The following is a 24,672-nucleotide window of genomic DNA, read 5'->3' as shown; positions in this document are numbered from 1 at the left end:
TCTTTTTCTAGCTAAATACTGCTTACTTGTAATTAACATTGGTTTTGCAGAGATACAGTTTTTGTTATGAGACATATTTTCTGATTTAATATTCTGGCGACTGTGACTTGCCCTTGGAGAACAGAAGAGTATGGGTTAAGAGCCTGGCCCCTAGAAATCAAGCTGGGTTTAAATCTCAGCTCCTCTACTAACTTGTTGTGCGACACTGGGCAAGTTAATTAAGCCCTCTAGTTTTCCCAGCTGGCAAACTGGGCTAATAATAAATGTTAGCTATTGTTTGGTTTCTTTTAAAATAATACCATGTTGCAAAACTAAGTCAAATGAGGCAATTCATAGGGAAGGCTTTTTTGAGGCAAAGATATTAGTGTAAGAATAGAATTAAGGATTTAAAATACCACGCCCAGTTTCAGTTTAGATAACTGTGTCTAAATTATTTTATCAAATTTAAAATGGATAATTCTGAAGTTACTGATATTGTAATGTTGATTTGAAAGCATTTGAAGATAATGGCAGAGTAATAGTGAATGCATAAAAATTGCGGTAAATGTTCCTAAATAATCTTTGTAGAAAATTTTGTATAGAGCACAAAACAAAGACTGATGATTTATTTTTATTTTTTTGTAGTGTTGTGCTTTAGTGTAAACTTTGACATATCAACAATGTTTTGATATTATAGTTTATTGAATTACTCTATAATATTATCCAACTAAATATTGAACTTTATTTTGTTTTAATCCTCTTAAAATAAATCTAAATGTTTATTTTATATCTGGTTTTACTTAGCACCAAACACCAAAGATTTGGATGTTTTTCTTCGGAAACAGGAATCAGGGTTTGGCTTCAGGGTCCTAGGAGGAGATGGACCAGATCAGTCTGTAAGTTCACATGCTTTGGAATTTGGCTGTTCCTGTTAATACTTTTGAGTGGGCATTTGGTGGGATATGCTGGATATAGAACAAAAATATTTTTTGGATTTTTTTTTTTTGAGATTACCTTTTTCTAATAATCTCATCAATATGGAAGAACTACATTTCTATTAGTATCATGGTCCCTCAGTGAACTTGGTGTAGGTAAAGGTAAAAACTGTAGGGAAAAGCTCAATATTTCAGCTGCACTGGACAATGATTAATTTCTTTTCTTCTTTATGTGTCAGAAGCTTATTTTAAGTTTTTTATTAGCTTTTGCCTTTATTGAATAGATTCTAAGAAATTTCCTTCTCTTAAGAAACCTATAGTCCCAAGACCTGTTTGCTGTAGTTACTCTCTTCTCAGTGCTCCATAAGCAGTTGGCATGAGCCTGTGTGTACTATGTCACCTAATCTTATTAATGGGCTGCCATTTTCATGTTCAGTACTTTGTACGTCATTTATCTGTTTCCTGGGAAGCTAGAGGAATATAAATAACTATTTCTGTCTAGAAAGCAATAAGGATTATGTTTTACAAGCACTTAAAGCCTAGAATTCTGTTTATACATGACACTCAGAGTTAGGTTAGGGAGCAAATGCTGTTGGTTTTGTTTTGTAAATTGTGCCCTTAGTTTGAATGACAAAGAAGTAATGTGCTTTTAGAATTCTAGAACATATTTACATTTTCGTTTGTATGTTATCAAAAAGACTACATTTTTATGATGCTTGGAAAATCAGGTGAATAACAATATTCTTTTAAAAATGACAGGCTTCTTTTTATTTCTGAATAGAACATTGGATTTGTATAATCTAGTTATAGCCTAGTTAGTCATATTGGTTATAATTAACAAGCATCATCCAAGACAAACAAAGCTTAAGGCAGGTTGCCTCTATGTTGGGCAACTGTAAGATATGTTGATTTTTCTTTGCCATATATCTATTTTTATTTTATTCCCTCCTATTAAGTTGATATTCATAGTGTTTACTTAGACATTTTAAGAATTATTTCTCAAACAGGTTTGGGAGAAACTTTTCTCCTCTCCTAAGTGTCAGGCTTTAGCAGCTCTGAAACTAGCCCAAACATTCAGGATTGCTTGATATAGGATTCTAACTGCTGGATACCTAGATGCAGCTAAGACACTCTGCTCCCTTAAAATATTTACTGCTTTGAGATTTAGGAAAAAGAAATGTTTCTTTTTTGTAAATACCGAACTTGCACTGATAGCCACATGCGATGGGAGTATCTTCAGAATTATCCCAGTTGCTGCAAACAGTGTGTGGAACATTTTCCCCAATGGCATTGGACAGACTTTTCGCAATTTTAGTATCTACTTCACAGAATTGCATTTTCTGACTTTAATGTTTTTGTTTTGTCATTGTGGAGTATGTGATGGTGGTATACTTTACGTGATTAAACAACTCTTCATTTTCTGTCTTCTTGTTACTGAACGCATCCAGAAGGGCTGTCACAGAATGGTGTCATTTGAAATGCCACTTTGAAGAATGGTCACTTCTAAGAGATCAGTTTCTAAAATAAGTCTGTTTCATAGTTGAACTACAAAAAGCTGTTGGTCTGCGCAGCAGAGTTAAGAAGTCCTTACCCCTGAGCTGATCTTAGTAGACATGCAGATCAGTTTACACTTTATTTTATCAGATATACATCGGGGCCATCATTCCTCTGGGTGCAGCTGAGAAAGATGGCCGGCTCCGTGCTGCTGATGAACTGATGTGCATTGATGGAATTCCTGTTAAAGGGAAATCACACAAACAAGTCTTGGACCTAATGACAACTGCTGCTCGAAATGGCCATGTGTTATTAACAGTTCGGAGAAAGATCTTCCATGGTGGTATGTGAACCTGTTCCTTTTCCAATAAATTAAAAAAGCAACAAAGAGATTTAGTGGTTTTGTAGATTATCTTATTTTGCTTAGTAGTAGTGTAGGAGATAGCTCATTTGGTATGGTCTAGGCCCCTCCTTGTGGAAGATCAAAAAGGTCCAGAAATAATACTACTATCAAAAAAGAGAAGTAAATGATAGGCATCTATGCTAAGATTATATTAATATATTTATAAATTTTCCAGTATGGTGTTGTAGATGAGGGTATCAGATTAAGTCTGTAATGTTTTAAATAACAAATACAAAGTTATTCAGTCATACCAAGATATCTCCAAAATAGTTAGGATCTTGGTGAAATCCCAAATCTTCAAAGAAAAAACAATGTTTCCACGTGAATGTTAGTATAATATAACATTTATTGAGTGCTTTCTATGTCCCAGACACATGGGTTATTTTATTCAATCTTCACAACACTATGATGTAAATACTTTCATTATCTAGTTTTATAATTACAGAAAAGTTGAGGGACATGCTTGGTAGGAAGTAGAGCTGGAATTAAAAGTGTTGCAGTTTAATTACAGAGCCCAGGCTCTAACCATAACACTGTGATATGAGTATCTCTTGCAGTTTTCTCTTCAATAGCAATTATGAATATAAAATAGAAATTTTTATAGATAAATTCTTTCTTACCACTTTAAAAGAGAAAGATGCCCCTGAAGTACAAGAATGTAAGCTTCATAAAGACAGGGATTTTTAGCTTTTTTTTCCTCTAGCACAGAGTGGACATCAATGACTTTTTGTTGACTTGATGAATATTTGCATCACTCTGAAAAGGGAGGCGTTGTGTTTTTCATTACAACATCCAAAGTAAAGGCATGCCTTTTTCAGTAAGCATCAGGTATTTAAAGATGCATACAGATTCTAATGTGGTATTGCCTCAGTTTGATTGTGCTGGAGTTAGAACATGACTCCATACAGTAAAAATGTGCTGTTATACAACCTACATGCTGCCTATCCCCTGGGAATTATGAAGTTCACAGTAGTTTCATATTACCAGAGGCTTTCTAGCTAATTCATTCTAATAATGTGTTATATGAGAAATCCTTCATTTTTCCTTAATGATTGGATGTTTGTGGCATTTTGTTTAGATCCTAAAACATCTTAGAATCATGTAAATTTTGAGCCAAAAGAGACCTTACAAATGCATATTCCTCAACTGCAGTGTGTTGTGGTTGTTGTTTATGATGGTTTATGCCAAATTATGGCAAAAATAAGCATTTTTTTTAATCAACTGAACTAACATTGTCATCTTTTCTTAAATTCTGATGTCATCCTTGAAGAGGAGGAAAAGGTGTAGATTACTGCATATTTGCTGAGGATTCTCTATGACCCAGGAGAATTGGCTGCTCTTGCAGACAACTTACGTGCCCCAGCAGGGAAAAAATAGAACAGGCCAAGAACTGCTAATAATCAGCTCATTCGATATCTTCAGTTGGGAAACTGCAATAGTAAAACACATCGTATAAGACAAATCCTTTCCAGATGGCAGGCACAGTGTTTCTACCTATAATGGAAAGCATCTCTGTATTATCTCAGATACCTATGAATGTCAGTCACTGCAATACTTTACATTCAAAGCTGATGTTAAAAGGAGGTTTACTGGGTCATTCCTCATTATCTGCTTTTGTAAAAATTACTGGTTAAGGTTAAAAATCTTGATGGAACTAAACAATTTCAAGAATTTTTTACTATCAATTCTCATGGAAGCTTTGAAAACTTCTCTTAAAATGGAAAAACATTAGATCAATATGTATTTTTCCAGTTATAAACTTAAAGAATTTTGAGGAAGTCAGAGGGACTATTGCTCCCTACATCTGTCCTCAGATGGTACCCAGAGGTCACAAGGGGAGAGTTAGTTTTCTAATTCTTTACGTTACTAGAAACCAAAATTTCTTGTGAGACACTTAACATAAAAGCACTTCAGTTACCAAAAACTATGGTGTTCTAGAATAGCAAACTGGTCATGTCTATTATAGAGAAACAACCTGAGGATGACAACTCTCAAGCCTTCGTTTCAACACAGAATGGATCCCCCCGGCTGAACCGAGCAGTGGTCCCAGTCAAGCCTGCTGCCAAGGAGCCTTATGATGTTATCTTGCAACGAAAAGAAAATGAAGGATTTGGATTTGTCATACTCACATCTAAAAATAAACCACCTCCGGGAGGTAAGGGCAGCTGTATCCTGTTGTCTCTCCCTGCAATTTGAGTTTTCTGAGCCTCCCATCAGGGCTTATGAAACTAATTAGGAATTACGTGTTAATTGCCTTAGAGACTTTCCTTTGTAACAGTGGTGAATATTTTTGAAATTTGGTAATCTGAACCAAACCTGTACAGGTTTTAGGTTCATTTATCATTTCATATTTCATAAAATAAGTCTCAGTAGCTGAGTTTGTGTCAAGAATATACTGTGGCAGTACTATGTATATCAGGGAAGTGACTTAATAGATATAGTAGAAGGTACAGTTAATTTTTTTAAAGATGGGGACATGGGTTTTTTAAAAATTAGGAGAAATTATGTGTGTATAAATGAATTAAATCTCTCAGTTGAGAGATTAATGGAAAACCCTGACCCAAAGATGTCCTAAATAGTACTTTCATGTTTTTAAATAATAATTTTCATATTGCAGCTATAAAGCTGCAGTTGAATAAGAGACATTCCTACCTTTCTTATATGCTTCATTCACAGGTAAAGCATTTTTTCCAAACCTTTGAAAATTAATCTAAATATCCTGAACTGAATTTAACAAAATATCCTCACCTGGGAAGGATGAATGTATGTATTAATTCCCCCAACAGAGGAGGATTTACCTTTACTATGCTCAGGGCAGATTCAACAAATTAAGTATGTGTTGTCCTGATATTTCTAAGAAATCTTGAAATATAATTTTTAAATCCAAAGGAGTATATGATGAGAACCAGCAAACTGATATTTGTATATTATGCTAGTCTGGTAACTTTTTCTCCCCCCAAAATCAAATGATAAAAATTTTTGTTAATATGAAAATGTGCTGTTGCCTTTGCCAGTGGATTTGGTTATCTCTTGGGTTATGAGAGTCTTTTAGACTGATGGTCACTAAAACCACAGTAAAAAAAAAAGAAAACATTTTCAGGAAAGTGTTGTGATTCAAAACAATTTGAAAAAAATCTTGCTAAAATTAGTGCAAGAGTGTAAAAGGAAGAAGATTCTATGACATGGATGAATTATTACTATAGTATCAGGTCACTGCTCACTGATACTAGTTTCCATTTTCCAAAAGCAGTTGCTATGGTAACACTTGGAACTGGAGCTGTCACTGATGCTGTGAGGATGATTATGTGGCCTGTGTCAGGAAAAGGGGGAAAAAAAAAAAGCAGCTTTGAATGGCTTTCATATTGTGTCATTGGAATCAGTATTTCCAAAGACAACCATGCTGATTAATTATATTGTCATTCATATGCTATACAATAATCCCAGCCATTCAGATTAACAAAAAGTGAAATTATTAATGGAAAGATATTGTTGTTGTTTTTTGTATTTAAGATATTCCTTTGCTAGCCCTACAAAAATTATGGGAAGGTCTAATGTTCATATAAAATTAAGCATCTAGAAAAATTCAGTAAAATAAGTTGTATTTTAAATATGTTTAAATTGTTTTTATATTTATTTAGTTTCTGACTATTTGATGGTTTTACCCTCCATGAAATAGGACTAGATGTAGTACTATGACAATAGTACAAATACTACTAGATCTCTGTATCATTAAGTGTTGTCATTAAGCGTTGGTCTTAATAATCAGACAAATTTGGATTCAAGCCCCTATTATGTCTGATCTTGGGCAGATCGCTTACCCCCCAATAGCTCCAGTTTCCTCTGTAAAACGGGGAAGCTGATAACAGTCCCTGTCTAACATGAGGATTGAAGGAGATAAGACATGTGAAGGCCCTAGCCCAGCTCTTCAATAAATGTTAGCTGCTGGTGCTTGTTGTAGCTGCTGCTGCCTCCATTGTTATCATCAATCATTATTTAGAAAATTGTTTGCCACTGTCTTGTGACTCTTTTTTTCCTTAAGAAACTTTAAAAAATTTATCAGTACTTCACAAATGAAATGGGAAAGAAAGCCCTTCAGAATGTAAGATTGAGGTAGTGGCTAATGTTTGGCAGGAAATCAATGTTTGCACCCCATTAATTATCAGCCTGAATGGTAAATTAGAAGAATTTCATATGAAGTACTTGAGATTTTTCAGTCATGGCACAAAACCAGAATTGATAATTTCACTGAAGTGCTAGTTAATAATCTCACTAAATACTGAGCCCTGCAAACAATCTTCTTGGAACTCCAGCCATCTCTTATAAAGTCAGAAGAATCCCAGAGTGAGCTTAGATGAGCAGCTTTCATTCACACAGGCTGAGCAATATGCTGCAAACTGCCTCATAGAGATTTGGTTTAGAAAAGCAAAAAAGGCAGGAAACTTGTCAGTCAGAAAAGATCATTTATGGACCTTGTCTCTGAACTCTGCTCAATATAGATTTTTTTTCTTCTGCTTAAATGGTATGACAGTAACATCTGTCATAGGGAAAGTTCCCAGTAGCATGTCTGTGACCAGTTATAGCATTTGAGATTCTCTACTGTTGACTTTTGTGAAGACCAGGGGTTCAGATCCAGCATCCTCACTAGGCTGGACCCATTTTGCATAAGTGTGGATTGAATGCAGTCTTTTAAGATGAGCTTTTAGTTTTGATCTTTCTTATGATATGCTTTTCAGTTCTGGTTACAAAGGATTTCTTTGAAAAGAGGACATTTCCAGTTACTGTTTTTTTTCCCCCCTGAAAAGAAATGTTCTAAGAGCATTAAAATGATCTCAGGAGCTGACAAGTCAGGCTGCGAAGCAGATTTAGGCGAAAGGTGAATGAGGATAAATGAGTTTTCTTTATGGCAAATGCCTATTGACCTTTGTACCAACAAAATAAAGCAGGACTTCAGACTTTTCCTTAGGTATGTGTATTCCAAGGTTTACCTTGAAACTTTTTAGTCCATTCAGAAAATGTTTAGAAGTGCTACTTTTAACTATTTTGGTGATACTTCTATGAAGCCAAGACAGAAGCAATCTGACTACTTTATTTTTACCTGCCCTCACCCAGCCTCAGGAAGTTCTATACCAAGACTTGGTATTCTTGTTACCTCATTGCTGAAATGATGAGAAAAAGGAACCACTAAGACTTCAGGATTACTTCTGTTTGATGCTTTCCCAAGTCTGAGTAAACCCCTTTGAGTGTGCCAAGAATTTGAATAATTTTCTTCTCAGGGGCTCTAGAATGAATGTTACATAGGAGTAAATCTTGTCTAAGAAGGAGGATAACAAAGATACTGATTTACAAGGTCATCTCAGGGCTGCCATATGATTCACCATGTGCCACCTATTGTAGTATCAGTGAGTCAACTCTTTATGCCTAGCACAGGACACAGCCCATACAGCACTGGCATTTTTGTAATTATTTTGTTTGTAAGGAAAATGGTATTATAAGTGCTTGATATAATTCAGAGTAAAATGGCACTTGCTTCCAAAACTGACTTCCTGTCATTTAAGATACAGTCTCCTACTGCATAATCCCAGAAGTACCAAGGAATGGCACTGTCTGTAGACACACAAATCATGGCAACAGTAGCTTTGACAAATGAGGGCTTATTAAAGTGTCCCTAACATGTACCTAGATGTGATTCAGAAATTCTAGTAAGGAGTCCATCTTACTGTAGAAATTAAACACCATTTACAGTGCCACTTAAAAGTATGGATTATCCCTATTCATAATAGTCAGTAGTCAGCTGGAGCCATGTGCCTTATCTCAGCTGGGAAATCTCAGAGGAGATGGGAAGGATGTTTATTTTTTTAATACAGGTGCCCCTTAATGCATGGTGGAAGATACTTTGCTGAGAAATCCTGAATGTTTAAGAGTAAGTTTTAAACCATAAAAAAAAAAAAAGCATCTTAATCATCAGTCTAGGGAAGCCTTCACCATTATGAGCTGGAGATACAGTAGTACTGTACCAAGTGTCGTCTCAAAGGTGTTAGACTCAGCTTTGTGCATTCAGGGTAGGATTTTCTCCAGGAACCAAAGGGTTTAATGTTAGACATTTGGTGTTTCGGTTCTACTCAGCTTTTCTCATGTTAAAAATACTAAAAGACTTAAATAAAAGGAATTAATTTTCATATAGGACTAAGTAAGATTCATTTTAAGGGTCGGTCATTTCACTGTAACTGCTGACCAGCAACTGCTGAGTCCTAAACTTGAGTTTGAACCGCATTTATTTACAAGGTTCCTTGTGGGAGTAAATCCCCCTCAAAAGTCAAACAGACAATTATACTGAGGAAATAATTTAATGGAACCAAAGATGGTCTCATTGTGGCAATTTCTAAAATAGCTAAAAACTTAATGCAACCTAGATGGCCAACAATAAACAAGTATACCTCAGCTCTGTGAGATATTATCCATATCAGTGAGATCCGTAGCCCTTAAAAAGACAATTACGATGACAATATAAAAAATAGACAAAAGATTTATGGTAAATGGAAAACAGCAAAAAGGAATATATGCTATGATTGTAACTATGTAACAACTATGTATGCAAGTAGAATACATGCAAGGTAATATGAAAATAGTTGCAATCATATAGGATGAACACATGTGGAGCTTTTTTTGGTGTATTTTTAAAGAATTTTCTTTGAGTCTATGTTGACATTTTAAATGATGATGATGATAATGATAAATCCAGCACAGCTGATGATCATAAATAATTGAAAAACCTGTTTTTTTCCCATAGTTATTCCTCATAAAATTGGCCGAGTCATAGAAGGAAGTCCAGCTGATCACTGTGGAAAACTGAAAGTTGGAGATCTTATCTCAGCAGTGAATGGGAAATCTATAATTGAACTCTCTCATGATAATATAGTCCAGCTGATTAAAGATGCCGGTGTCACCGTCACACTGACGGTCATTGCTGAAGAAGGTAAAGAACTGGTAGACCTGCCTTCCCCAAGTTGATCCAGGAGGCACAGAGTGTACAGAAAGCAGTGGTTTCTCTAAGAACCAGTGCAGTGATAGAACCATTTATAACCTTAGAGTCTCATTCTTTGCCTTCTCCAGTTAGTGAACTTAAAAGACAGTTTATTATAAGGTTGTCAGCAGCTCAAGAAAAATAATCCAGCTGGTGAGTGGTGGCCATTTATTTATGTGCTGGAGTTTAGAAGTAGGCACCCAGAAATGAAAGAGATTGACAATAATTTTCAGGCCTTATTTTCTAAAAGTAATGTCTTAAGTCTCTGCTTAAGTGAGAGAGAATCCCCTAAACAGTTCAAAGGAAGTCCCTGTTGATATCAAACCTTTTAGATCAGGCCCATGCCATAGTCTGCCTTCCCACGGGGGCAGGGCTTTGCTCTGAGCAGCTCCTTTATAAATGAGGAGTGTGTAGAAATGGCCAGCAAATAGGGCATAAAACACATATTGGCAGCCCTCGAGTTTTACAAATGAGTTTAGTGTCTTGCCTTACTTTCAGGCTGCCTTTCAATAAGAATTTCTAACTGGGAATCATTTTGAATAGCATCAGTCCATGGTCTTTGTTTATGAATTACAAGGCAGTGGTTACATGATGCTCATCTCAGTTCTCCTTATTTTGCAAAACTAACTAGGAGAATGATGAAGGTCTAGTTTTTGTTGTTATAATTCCTGGTATATAATGTGTATTTCATGTCCCATTTTTCCCCATGACCCTCTGATCTAGTCAGTTTCTAGATCTTTTATACTTCCTGATTCTTCCTTTCTTTTCTGTTCCTATGGCACTATACTCACAAATTTACATCTAAAAATTTACAAAAATTTCAGTGATTTCCTTTCTGTCCAGTATCAGGTATTTCTGCATGACCTGGAATTAACCTTTCTCCAGGGCCATTTCCAGTTCTTACTAGGACCTGGTGAGGCTGTGATATCTCTGCCTCTGTGTTCTTCTTTTTCCAGTCTATCCTAGTCTCTGTCCCAGACTCTGCTGATTCTTCTTTCTAAAATCCTCTAATGTGATTTCTCTGTATAGACCTCCAGTGCCTCCTTACTCTCTGTAGGCAGTGCTTTGCACCCCTGCTGCCTTTTTTTTTTTGCATGGGCGGGCACCGGGAAATGAACCCTGCTGCCTTATAAATTCCTTCCTATGTTCTCTATAAACCCTCTGCTTGAGCTAGGTTTGTTTCCTCATTGGTCTCTGAGCACACAGACTTCCTCTCTTAACTCTCATAGCACCTTCTATCTCTGCAGTTCATTTGGCATTATTCTTTTCTTTCTTTCTTTTTTTGCACGAACCCAGATCTCCAGCCTGGCAGGCAATAACTTTGCCTGCTGAGCTGTCGTCACCTGCCCAGCCTTATTCTTATATAATTGTCTTCCTATTTAAATAGTTTGCTCTTTGAAGACAAAGATTGTCCTTATATCCTCACATACCTTATACAGTAGCAGACTTAAAAAACATTCATTGCCTGCCTGTGATGATACTTAGGTGCTCAGGAAATACTTTTTGAATAAAGGATTGAATAAATGAATGAATGAACAAATAAATGTAAAGATATTTTAGTTCTGAAACCTTCAGTGCTGTTATCTCCCAGAGGCAAGGTAAGCCCCATAAAAGAAGTAAGGCTTCTGACAGACAGATACGAGTTCAGATCCTAACACCAATACCCATTAGTTAGCTGTATGACCCTGAGCAAGCTATGTAACCTTTGTAAGCCTCGGTTCTTTATCTGTAGAATGAGAATAATACCTATTTCAGAATCACTGGGACAAATAAGTTGAAAATGTACATAATCTATATCAATAGCCTAAGGTGCTCATCTAATGATAACTGTCATTGTTTTCCCACATCTTTGCTTGGTTGGCTCTCTCATTCAAGGCTCTGCTTAAATCTTATCTCCTAAGAATATAATAATAATACTTAGTAAACATTTACTGACAGGTACTCATTTAATACTCATAATAATGTTTTGAAATGTGCACTCTTCTTTTCCCATTCTGTAGATGAGGAAATTGAGGAAGGTGGTTAAATCATTTGCCCATGGTCATAAAGCTAGTAAGTGGCAAAACCAGGATTTGAATCAGTCTGGCTCTGACTTGTGCACTTAGGTGCTTTGCCCTCCTCTCCCCATAGAATCTAAAATAAACCTGTCTGCTCCACTCCTCTTTTAATACCTTACCCTGCTTTGCTTTACTTCATTGCACTTGCCTGTATCTGAAATTATTTGTTTACTTGTTTAATGCCCATCTTTCCCACTACAGAATATTAGATCATAAAATTCATGAAGTTAGAGATTTTTTTCATATTCAGTGCTAAATCCCAAGTGCCCATATACTTGGCCTGATATCACACACACACACACATATATATATATATGTTTTTTAAATGATGCCATATACAAATATATATAATATATATATTTATATTTGTAACTGTAGTATGTCCTAATATGTTAGGGCAACATGTCTTTTTCTTTCTCTCACTCTCTTTTCAGATCGACTGAATATTCATGAAACTTTTCCATATAAATTTTTACAGAAGATTATTAAGCTCCTCAAAAAAATCCAACCAGAATGATAAAAATTAGAATATATTGAATGCATATATTAACTTTGGGAGAATTTATATATTTATTGTCATCCCACCTAAAAGCGTAGAATGTTTCTCTAATTATTCAGATCATCTTTTATATTCTTTAGAGTTTTAGAAAGTTCTTTCATAGGGTTCTTATTTATTCTTGGTAAAGATGATTCCCAATATATTATAATGTTACTATATTTTAACTATGGAATTTTGTGAATTTACTCTAACACACTCTTTAATAGTACATACACATAGAAACTCCAGCAAAAACTTTCTTATTGAGGGAGAGATACACTTAGCCCATTACTTCACTATTTGAGGAATTTTTGGATGAAATCAGAGAGGACATAAGCTTGTTTGATATCGTAGAATAAATATTTAACTTAGTTTATAAAGCCTATAGCAGCTGATAACACAGGAATGAACTGGAGAAGCCGTGTAGCATAGGTTGGTGAACTAAAATGAAAAGGATACCAATGATAGAAAGCTGTGTTTAACCTTACAAGACAATGAGAAAACATGCACGTAAAGCAGCAGCACCAGTTTGTGTGCCCGTTGCCCAGCAGTGATGTCTCTCCTGTTAAGTAGAGAGGAACTTGAACTGATCCATTTAAACGGCCTGTTCTCCTGCTGTACACCCATTGCTCTAGCCAGGCTAGAAAAGCCAAAAAAAATTATCTAAATTGGACACATAAAAGGTATAAGTGTCTCCCAATTATCTTGTTAATTGATCCTATTTTTTACCTTCAGTTTCCATTCCCTTAATAGTGGCCATGACTTTCCAATGACAGAAGAGAATTCAGCTCCATAATGGGTGCTCAAATTTGGAGACAGATAACTTGAAATTGGCATACCCAGTAAGCAAAGGTAGAAGGATTTGTGGGCATTTCTAGTAAGTATGGTGAATGTAAAGAGAAGTGAGGTGTGATTCTGGCAATCAAGGTGTTCACAGTCTAAAGGACAGGTAGGTGTTCAGCTAATACAAGATGATCAATGCCATGAAAAAGAGCCTGGTAAGATTTCACTGAGGAGGTGACATTTTGAGAACAGGGTGAAGTGGCAGGCAGGTATGCCCAGCTGAGAAGTTTGGATAGTATCCTGTGAGCAACAGTTACCACAGGTTTTTATTCTAGGCAATGGCATGTTTTGATCTCTACATTAGAACAAGAATCCTGGAAGCAGAATGAAGGAGGAAAAAAAAAAAAGAATGAAGGAGAGATTGTGGGAAGGAGGCCAGTTAGTAGGCCAACATAGGAAATTTGTAAAGCTAATTAAGAAAATAAAATTCATCATAGTAATGTAAATATAGAAGAGCAACACATTTCTAGATGACAAAAAAGAAAAAAAAAGTTCATGTCCATCCCAGCCCCCAACTCTCCCTTCTAGAACACTTAATTTTAAAGAGGAAATACAACCCTCTGGATATGTCCTACAAAAGTTGGACCCACATTGCTAGGTCTGGTATACAATGTTCAAATCCATACAGACACACAAGCCCAGCAACCAGAGTCAGAGTAGTGAGGATACCCTGGGCGTTGCCACAGCGAACGGTATACCATCATTCTTGCCTCATGACACTTTTTACCAATTCTTGCCTGTGCTTCCAGTTGCAAAAAATTCTTAAATAAAAATACGAATTTATTTATGTGTGTTTTTAGTTCCAAAGAACTTTAAAGAGGAGCAACTTTATCCAAGCATAGAATATAGCTGCAATTTAACTTTCTCAACAGAAATTGCTCTTAAACTTGCATGTGTCCTTATCTCTTACGTCAGTCTTTCTCCATCTCCATTATATTCCAATGGTCATTGTATATCAGTTTCTACATGTTGTTCTAACCTAAAAATGGCCTTTACATTAAACATTTTTGCTAAATAAGTTAAGTATTTTGGATTACAGCCATTAAGAAAAATGCAATCACACATAAGAGATATCATTTTGATAATGATGATGATGATGATGGTAATTATAATAGCAAATATTTTTATAGTGCATTTTATGTCCCAAGCATTGTCTGAGCATGTACATTTATAAACTCATTTAATAAAATAATGCCATAAAGTAACTATGTGTCCCATTTTATAGATGAGAAGAAGAGACACACAGAGAATTTAATTAAATTACTCAGTTAATGACAATGGAGTCAGGCTTTAAACTCCCTCAGTCTTGTTCTCTAGGTCATGTTGATAATCACTAAGCTATGCTCCTTCTCTTTTATATGTTAAATAGTCAATGCTTTAAGTTTTAGACAGATTATTCAAGTTTTCAGCTTCTAAAATAGGAATTCTGACAGATGTGAGTATCTCTTCTATTATCTCCCTTATGTGCCATTTAGTTCTAGATGCAGGCAGTTACTGTCCTTAGCTGGGACATCTGCCATCAGTGACAGCAGGAGAGCCAGAGCTTCTGGGAGTGATACAGAAACAATGTTACTTTTTTCACCTATATTTATGTTCTTAGAATATAGAAGCACTAAAATCTTTATAAACATTTGTCAACACGCAAGATGATTTTATACATTTGTCTTTGATACTCAGTGTCAGGTAAAATAACTACTCCAGTAGTAAAAACACAAGTTCAAAAATATGTATGAACCTTACAGACTACCCTCTGTGTTCTGGCATTTCCAAGACCTATATTTGTTGTCTGGAGTGGTTTACCGTTTATGGGGAATGTGTTCTAAAACCCACGGAAAAGGTTACAAGATAGTTCCTGGAGTTCTGTCTTCTAGGGTAACATTCTCAGGTATGTTCGTTTCTGATTTTCATACTGTATGGATGATCAAAACAAAAATTAAGGAGGGAAAATGTGTGCTGTAGGAATAAGGCTCTGTTTTGGTTTGCTAAAGCTGCCAGAATGCAACATACAAGAAATGGATTGGCTTTTACCAAGGGGATTTATTAGGTTATAAATTTTCAGTCCTAAGGCCATGAAAATGTCCAAATTAAGGCATCCAGAGAAAAATACCTTGACTAATAAGAAAGGTCAATAGCATCCCAAGTTCCTCTGTCACATGGGAAGGCATGTGGCTAGCACCTGCTGGTCCTTTGCTCCTCGTTTGTGTTGTTTTTGGCTTCTGATTCCAGTGGCTTTTTCTCTGAGCAGAGTGGGTCCTTGCTCATTCCTCCAGGGACACCTCTCTGAGCTCTCTATGTCCTGCTGGTCCACTCTTCTCGTCTCTGTGGCACTTCTCTCTCTGGGCTTTGTATCAGCTCTCTCTAAAATGTCTCTGGGTGTTTCTTCTCTCTCTCTAAATGTCTGTGGGCTCTCTGGGGTTTTACTGTCTTTTTATCCTCTCATCAAGGACTCTAAGTAAAGAGGATTAAGGCTCACCTAACCAAAAGGTCCCACCCACAACAGGTCTGCACCAACAAGAATGGATTAGAAGAACATGGCTTTTCTGGGCTACAGAACAGTTTCAAACCGGCACAGATTCCTCTTGAAACATAAACATTCATCAAAAGCCAAAAGATGTTAATGTTCCAATTCCAGAGAGCTGACAATGCTGTTTGTGCTAAAAAGTTGATAAAGCTGTGACTATTTGTTATTGTCTCACTTTCACAAGATCCACTTGGCTTTCACATTTTTATGTACAGATTCTTATTTCTATTATTTTCTCATTTAAACAGAGCATCATGGTCCACCATCAGGAACAAATTCAGCCAGGCAGAGCCCAGCCCTGCAGCACAGGCCCATGGGACAATCACAGACCAACCACATACCTGGGGACAGGTGGGGCTGTTTTTCTCAGGTTTGCTTTTCATCTCTCATATCCTCGCCCTCCATTTCCACCCCTGCACCCCTAAGCAGCTACGCAGAAGCCCAGCTGGTGAGAGAAAATGAGAACTCATGGATATTCCACTCTCAAGTTCCTTCCCTATTTTCCCCAGTCCCTTCACTCTTCCTTTGAGCCCTTGCCCTAGGGCACAACAGACTTATCTAATCATGCCTTACAAGTAGAGATTAAAGAGAAGTGATAGTGGCATCTGGCTCTGCCACTCTGAATTCTCTTAGCTTTGGTAGAAAAGCTTCAAACCCACGTGAATTGTGTCTTCTCAGACTACCTGAGAAAGGCATAGCAATATGTGTATGTTTCTTTACTGTTTTATTGAAAATATTAGCCATGAAACATAAAATAGATTTCCAGAAATTCAGCTTCTTCCCAGGCATGGGGGCTGCAGGAGAGCCATTTTTCATTTTGACAATGTCAACTTATCTGTCCTCTGATTCAGTTACTCGAGTGCAGTTTTACTCGATAACTGCACTGAGACACCCTTGAAAGAACAACATGGAGATGCTGACAGACTTTAAGCAGTGCTGGAGTTAATGCCCAAGTTTTTGCCTAGCATCTCTCTGGTTCTACAAATGTTCTGTCATTTTAGCCCTTGGTCAGAGGAAGAATGGTGAGGTTCAGGTTTTATGATAAAACAGACTAGTCTGGCTTTACTTTTAGACTGTTTTGTTTCTCAGTGCAGAGACTGACTTGATGTCTCTCTTATAGAAGTGTCCTAGAAGGTGACATCGGAAAGGATATCTCCACTTCTTACAGACATTCCTGGTCTGACCACAAGCACCTAGCACAGCCTGACACTGCGGTGATTTCAGTTGTAGGTGGTCGGCACAATCAGGTAAACAAAAATACCCCCAGATATGGACTGATATCTGGAGTTACTGAAGCACTGACATTGGTGACTGTTTATTGCTAATACAGTTCAGGTAACTGTATTTCCAAAATTAACAGTTCTTGAGAAATTGTTTTCAGCATTCTATTAATTTCTACTAAAATATGCAAAGTCAAAGAAAAGCTTACTCTAGTTGGAGAAATTTGAGCCTTTAAATAGCAGTTTTTATCTAATCAAAGTAGGATTTTGATTACTTTTTCCCCAGATATAGGAGTCACAATCTACTTAAAGGAAGCGCTTTCCAAAATCCTGTTCTCTGATTGTTCCATTGTACATTGACCAACTAGTAGAGAAGATAAGTAATCTTCAGGTTAATTTAGGCTGCATCTTCAAAAGTTATGGATAGCTTCAACAAAAAATTTACTACTTCCTTATGATACAGACCTGCCTAGAGGCATATATGAGCATGTAAATCATTTCTTCTGGCTATAAAAGAAACCTTTCTTCAAAATGTAAATAAAGCAATCCATGAAGATTTGTTTTTCTTATCTTTCTGTCTAGAGCTTTGGTTGTTACCCAGTAGAGCTGGAGCGGGGGCCCCGGGGCTTTGGATTCAGCCTCCGAGGGGGAAAGGAATACAACATGGGGCTGTTCATACTACGTCTTGCTGAGGATGGTCCTGCCATTAAAGATGGCAGAATTCACGTGAGTTGTCTTCTGTCTGCATCCTTTGATTCTAGCTCCAAAATGGAAACTTCTGAAAATGGTGGATACAAAGGAATGCAGAAACTCTCTGAATCTAAGAAGCAGGATTTCCCATCACCAGAACCTGAAAGGCAAATGCTTGTCATTTTGCTTTTTCTGATCCCCTGATGAATTAATTTATTCTCTTCTGTATTGTATATTATATTGCAGTTATGCTGCTTTTGCTTTTTTGGCTTTGGTCAATAAGAAATATCCTTTTTTACTTGCATAGTCAACATTTGAGGGCATATAGATTAATAATTTATAAAACATACTTTAATCTTACGAAAAGTCTTAGAAAAGGCAAGATAAAACGATCTTTAACTTCTTCCAAGAAACAGTAGGCTAAGGATTTTTTTTTCCATTTTGTTTACCAGAGGTTAGAGGGACTCACCCTAATAGGGCCTCACCTATTATTATTTGAAGGCCTAGAATTTACATCAGCAGTTCTGAAACACTGTAGCTTTGTACATGGCATTGACAACCAGATTGCTTATGAATCCACATATTTTCCCTCCTTCTCCGATGTTACAAAAAGAAGAATCTTATAGAAGATGTTTGCTGTCCTCGATTTTTTGTTTTGGGTCTCAGTTTTTAAAAGAGTTAATTTGTTGGTATTCAGTTAGGTTATTCACTAAAAATTGTAAAAGCACACTTCCCCTACCACCCAGGAGAACTCTGGATTTCCTACCTCTGCCAATAGGCATCATGGAAGGAGAATTTTTTTTTTTCCTTTTAACCAAGTGAACTAATTAGAAAGGTAAATGTTCGCAAATTATTAGATGGTATAATCTAAGAATTACTAGAAAAGGCTTTTCTAGGTGAGTGCAGTTATAAATTTTCCACAATACTACTTCGCTGCCATTACTAGACAATGGGAAGGCATGGAAGGCTTTTGATCCAGGAGTTATCCCTCAGAGCAGTACAATGATAGGATCAATCTATTAGTGGTAAGCAGGATAGAAGAGGGAACAGAGGTAGCTGCACTACCTACAGCTATAATATAGGTATAAAATGGTAGTAGTGGGGATGTAACTTGAATGGTAATACTTTGAATAGATGATAAAGATGCATATGAGATCAACTGTTAATAAATAATGGGCCTATCTAAATCACTGATAAGTATTTGTTAAATCAGTGAGGGATAAAGGAAAAGGAAGAGTAAAGGATGACTAAGAGGCTTTGCCCTGCCTGGACTATGACAAAGCATTAGGGATGCCAAGAAAAGAAAGGATTAGACAAGACTGATGATGTAATAAGTTTTAATCCTTCTGAGATAGAGACACCAGCTAGCTGACCAGGTGTAAATGTTTAGCAGGCAATTAGAACTAGTTAAAGAACCCCAGACTGTGACATTTATAAGAAAAAAGGTGATGATGAGATCCTTGAGCAGATTTGGAGAGTAGTAGGTTAAGTGCAGAACACTGGTTAAAACCTGTAATTAGCAGGCCAGAGAAGGTGAAGAAAACAGGGCTTGGGCTGGGGGTTGAGGAAGGGGATGCAGAGCCACAGAACTGAAGAGTATTTATGACAAGGAGAGGGACTAAAGCCCACATGCCATTAGTATAGCTAATCAAGAGCTGCTACTTCCATTCTTGTAGAGACAGTTTAACATAGTGGAAAGAACATGGAAATCAGCCAGGAACAAGGATCAAAACCCACTTCTGCCACCTTGTAGCTGTGTGCCCTTGGGTAACTTCTCTGAGCCTGCTTCCTCCTGTGCAAAATGCAGATACCATATATGAACTCATTGTCCAGAACAGTCATTGAATAAATGACTTTTCTTCCTTTTCAGCCAAGTAACTTAGCTGTTTTTGATTTTTTTTTTTTGCATGGGCAGGTACCGGGAATCAAACCCGGGTCTATGGCATGGCAGGTGAGAATTCTGCCACTGAACCACCATCCCACTGCCTATAAGCTCAATTTTAATAAGAGCTATTTGAGGCACTGCTTATAGGGGATGGCATATTTATTCCTAGTCTTCTTAATCCTTTTCCTTTTTTATTTTTTGAATGTTTGAATATTTGAAATCGGTTTTTTTTTTCGTTTTTTAAAAAGTATTTTTATTATAAACAATGAACAGACATACAAACATTCGTGACATGGTTACAATCAGTGGCTCACAATATCATCACATAGTTGTGCATTCATCACCATGATCACATTTTGAACATTTGCATCTCTCCAGCAAAAGAAAGAAAAAAGAAAAAACTCATACATGCCATACCCTCTGCCATTCCCTTTCATTGACTACTAGCATTTTAATCCACTCAATTTATTTTAGCATTTGTTCCCCCTATTAGTTGTTTATTTTTTATCCATATTTTTTACTCATCTGTCTGTACCACAGATAAAAGGAGCATCAGACACAAGGTTTTCACAATCACCAGTAACATTGCGAAAGCTGTATCATTATGCAGTCATCCTCAAGAAACATGGCTACTGGAACAAAGATCCACAGTTTCAGGCACTTCCCCTAACCACTGTAATACACCATAGACTGAAAAAGGGATATCTATTTAATGCGTAAGAATAACCTCCAGGATAACCTCTCGACTCTGTTTGAAATCTCTAAGCCACTGACACTTTGTCTTGTTTCTCTCTTCCCCCTTTCAGTCAAGAAGGTTTTTCTCAATCCTTGATGCTGAGTCCCAGTTATTCTAGGATGAAATCTGTTTTTTAAAATGTCTCCCATTGAATATAGTGTTAAAAATTTCAATTAAACCCAAACATGACTATAAAATAAATATTGGTTCCAAACAAATAAAAGGCAAATAGACCTTAAAACAGACAAAGAATACTTTAAAAATGTGACATTCTTTATAAACGAGCAGAAACAACAATCCCATAATTAAATCAACTTTTATTTTTAAAATAAACTGAAGTCTGAAAACAAAAGGTAATAAGCTATTGCTGCTATGCCCAGGTCTGCTCTAAACTGTGAGAAAAATAAATCAGCTTTTCAGAGAAAAGTGATTTTCTGGCTACTAAATTACCAAAATTTTTGACTTGGCAAGGATCATTGGAGCTTTAGATGTAAGTGATGCTCAATAAAAATTTATCAGTGACAACTTACTCTGATGGCCCAAATGATAAGCGTAGTTTATCTCTAGCCAACACATGCACCATTGCAGCCACCTGAGCATCTCTTCTGCCTCTCCCTCTGGCCTCTCTCTTTTCCTCTCTTACTTTTTCTATTGTCAACAACTGTATTTTATGTTCTGTTATTCCAGTATCTTCAGTACCTGATATAGTTCCTTGAACATTCATAGTAGGTGCTCCATAGATTTGTTGGAAGAGTAAAATTGATCGATAACACTTGTGGATACTGAGAGAATTAAAAATATATATATATTTGGCATTAACTGTCCATACTTAATATTGGGAAGACAGGAGTTGGGACATATGAAATCCTTAGCAAACAATATGATAGTATAATTCAGTAAAACAAGAAAATGTTAACCTGTGATATAAATGGAAAGGTGTTCAGAGTCAATAAATTTAGTGAGTCTTGAGCTGGTCCTTAAATCTGGTTAAGATTCAGAAGAGACAGAAAAGAGGAAAAAAAGGTGCTTTAGGCAAGGGAATTGAGGTGTCAGCTGAATGGAAACGGTTCATATTAGGGAATAGGGTCAGATTTAGAAAATATTAAGAATCTCCTGTCTGCCAGGCAACATGTGTTTTCACTTATATTAGTTTTAGTGTGACAAAAACTTTGTCAGATAGGTAACAGTATCCCCTCTTATAGATTCAAAACTGAGCCTCAGGGAGGCTAAGGAACTTGTCAGGGCCACCCAGACTGTGACAGCCACTTTGTGCCCCAGGTATGTCATCCTGTAAGTCCTAGCGCTGTACTTTCTGTTCCCCAGGCCTTGGTTTGTGTCTGTTTGGGTTTGATTCCATTGAGAAGCAAATAAATTCTGAAAAGGCTATACAATTGTGGAAGCAATGTACTAGAAATATTCATTTATAGTCATCATACATTTTTAGTGGGTGTTGTTTTTAAAAATAGAAGACTGCTTATAAAGAAAAGTGACTTAAAAATTTTTTTTCTCTATCCCTTCTTCCTGCTTCTTTTTGTTCTCTTCTCATTTTTTATTTTTCCCTTCTTTTTTCTCACCTCTCTTTTCTCCCATAATTTTGTTTTTCTATAATACAAAGCTGAACTTGAATCATATTTGTTGTATTTATCACAAGATGTATTCCCCTTTTTATTCTTAATCACATTTTTAATTTTAAAGTAACTTAAAATTTTAAAAGAATGTTTACATTTTCCTCTTAAAGCTGCCAGTTTTTAAAATCGTGTTTTGTGTAGTCCAGTATAAAATGTTTTTCTCCTTCTGAGGGTCAGTCTACCGAAAATCTAAAACTGCTGTCCCCTTCTCCAAAATTTAAAGTTAGACAGAAGTGACACCTTGTGGCAAATCTGTTTGATTACATGTTTTATTGCATGTTATTTATTGTACTAAAAGAATAAAAAATTTGCAGATTTGGTCAGGGGATTTAGATTTAAACCAAAAAGTGTGATTGAAATGAACTATAACTGTAATCATGTTTTACAAGATAAACCCAAATCGTGTTCCAAATGTGATCTACTTTTTCATTTTTCTAATTATCAGGACTGTGCTAACAGCCTAATTCTTCATAAAAATGATTCTTCAGTCACTATCAAGGAAAATCTGGGTATTGACTTATGTTTCACATATATTCTGGATAGTAAGTTTTTTAATTAATTAGGTTTATGACTTTCTCCCTTTGTCCTGCTTTGTTTTGTAAACATTTTAATGTCTTTTTTATATTAAGATCATCTATCTTTTTTCTGGTATCTTCCATTTCTTCAAAAGCAAGACCTATCTTTTTTTTTTAATATCCTCATACTTGGTCCATAGTCACATTTAACTCATTAAATCCAACAGCCTCCTCTGAAGTTAGTACTAATATGATCCCCTCTTAATGAACGGGGACACTGGGCTGGGAGGAGGCGGAGCCAGGATGTGCACCGCAAACATTACTACTCGGAAGCTTCCTCACCACTGTGCTCGTGCATTTGTTGATGGATAAATTGTCCAACCAACCTTGGTTGAATAATGCTGAGTCTCCTTCTATTAGGTTACTTTGGGACTGTTTTAATAAACTCATAAATATTTTAATTACTTTTTGGGATTTCATTAGTATTCTATTCATTTTTTTTCCAGTTTTTTTTTTTAAAGCCAATGCCCTGTATTTGCTTGTCACCTTGAAACATACTGTAAAATCTGGAAGGCTGTCATTACCATTATCACCTATCAGGTCCTCTGCAAAAGTTATACTTCACTTACCCATGTTTCCCTTTTTCTTTTAGAGTCACTACAGGCAACATTTCTAGTAAACAGCAGTGATAACTGAGGCATATTATTCTGACCCCTAGTTTTTTTTTTGTTTTTTTTAGGGAAATGGTGTCACACTAAAATCATTTTATACAGCCAGTTATTTTCAATAAGTATTCTTATTAAAAAATGAAGCTTGAATATATTCTCCAAACTTCATTTCTTAGTTTTAGTTTATAAATATTTAATTTTTCCTCATGCCTTGTATAAGTCAGCTTAGACTAAGTTATATAACAAATGATCTGCAAATCTTAGTGGTTTACAATAGCAATATTTATTTTTTGTTTAAGTCCATATTGGTTATAGATCTACTTCATCTCTTCCCCAAGTTTCCTTCATTCTGGGCCTAGACTGAAGGAGCTGCTCTTATCTCAGTCTCTAGGCAGAGAGAAGAGGGCAGTGACAGCACTTAAAGCTCAGAAGTGACATATATCACTCGTGCTCACATTTCATTAGACAAAGTAGCTCTCTTGACTGACCCTGAAGTCAACTGGGAGGTATAATCCTATCTGCTCTTGTCCCCTATGAATCTACCCAGTGTGGAAAAATAGAAACCTCAGCTTCCCCTACAGAACATCATCATATCCCCATTTGGTTCTCTAAAACTAACGGTGCTATCCAGCTGAATCTGCATCTACTTCTTGTAATTTCCTAGTTTCCTGTACCTCAGCTGTAGGTGAGAGCTGGCCCTGCTGGTTTGTGCCCCATTCCACTTACTATGTCTGATGTCACCTTGATTTCCTTAATCTTCCCCTGCTTTCATAGGATGGTCACCCTAGAGGAAACACAGTAGAACCTCCTTTCACTAAGGAAAATCATCAGTGCATGAAACCATCTGAAGCTAAGCCTAAATGTAGAAAACTGTCCGTTTCCAGTTCCTGTTTCCCAGAATTATGCAGACATCTGTGAGGATGTGTTGTAAATGACAGAGGCATGACTCTTATCTCCTTGTCCGTGTTCCTGCAAAGGCCTCACCTTATTCATGGCTAAACCCAGAGACCTTGGACTTCAAATAATGTTAGTGTTTATGGCTGGCAATTTGCAGAAATACTTTGTTTGCCCAGCAGCACATTATGAACAATTTTTAATTTGAATGACTTACACATGTTATATTTTGTTATTAGCCTTGGCTGCTGTAGGCATGCGATTTTAGTCTCTTTTGAGATATACATTTTCTTCTGAGTACTTCTTGGCAGCGTCAGATTTGATGTGTTGTAAACATATTTTCATAACATTTTCACTGTAGTGTGTTGTACTTCCCTGTGTTGGAGGTGATAGCTCACTTCTTTTTACTTCGTTATTAATTTCTTATTATATTGCCTGTGAATGAGATGTGTAGAATTCATAATTTTCATATTTTCTATACATTCATAAATATTATATTGTGAAAGACTTCTATACACTTGACTAGAAAATGCTTTTCTTCTTTTATTTAATGCTATACTTGATGAGTTTGGACTGCCGTTCATCTGCAAATGAGTGTCTGTTGTCATTATTCTTTATCTTTTTATTTACATGGCTTTTTATAGT

General features: G+C 36.3%; 1 protein-coding gene across 5 annotated transcripts in view; it reads left to right on the top strand.

Annotated features, from left to right (window-relative positions):
• MAGI3 (membrane associated guanylate kinase, WW and PDZ domain containing 3) overlaps positions 1-24,672 on the top strand; it is a 321,693-nt gene that overhangs the window by 284,262 nt on the left and 12,759 nt on the right. For all 5 annotated transcript variants that reach the window (XM_077119815.1, XM_077119814.1, XM_077119816.1 and 2 more), the window contains 7 exons: positions 784-875; positions 2,559-2,751; positions 4,778-4,966; positions 9,599-9,784; positions 16,040-16,142; positions 16,912-17,038; positions 17,594-17,737. In XM_077119815.1, coding sequence (XP_076975930.1) covers positions 784-875; positions 2,559-2,751; positions 4,778-4,966; positions 9,599-9,784; positions 16,040-16,142; positions 16,912-17,038; positions 17,594-17,737 — 1,034 coding nt within the window. The remainder of the gene's footprint in view (positions 1-783; positions 876-2,558; positions 2,752-4,777; positions 4,967-9,598; positions 9,785-16,039; positions 16,143-16,911; positions 17,039-17,593; positions 17,738-24,672) is intronic.

This window comes from Tamandua tetradactyla, chromosome 11, assembly GCF_023851605.1.
Source record: "Tamandua tetradactyla isolate mTamTet1 chromosome 11, mTamTet1.pri, whole genome shotgun sequence".
Classification (NCBI taxonomy): Eukaryota; Metazoa; Chordata; class Mammalia; order Pilosa; family Myrmecophagidae; genus Tamandua; species Tamandua tetradactyla.
This window is presented reverse-complemented; position numbering and strand designations above follow the sequence as displayed.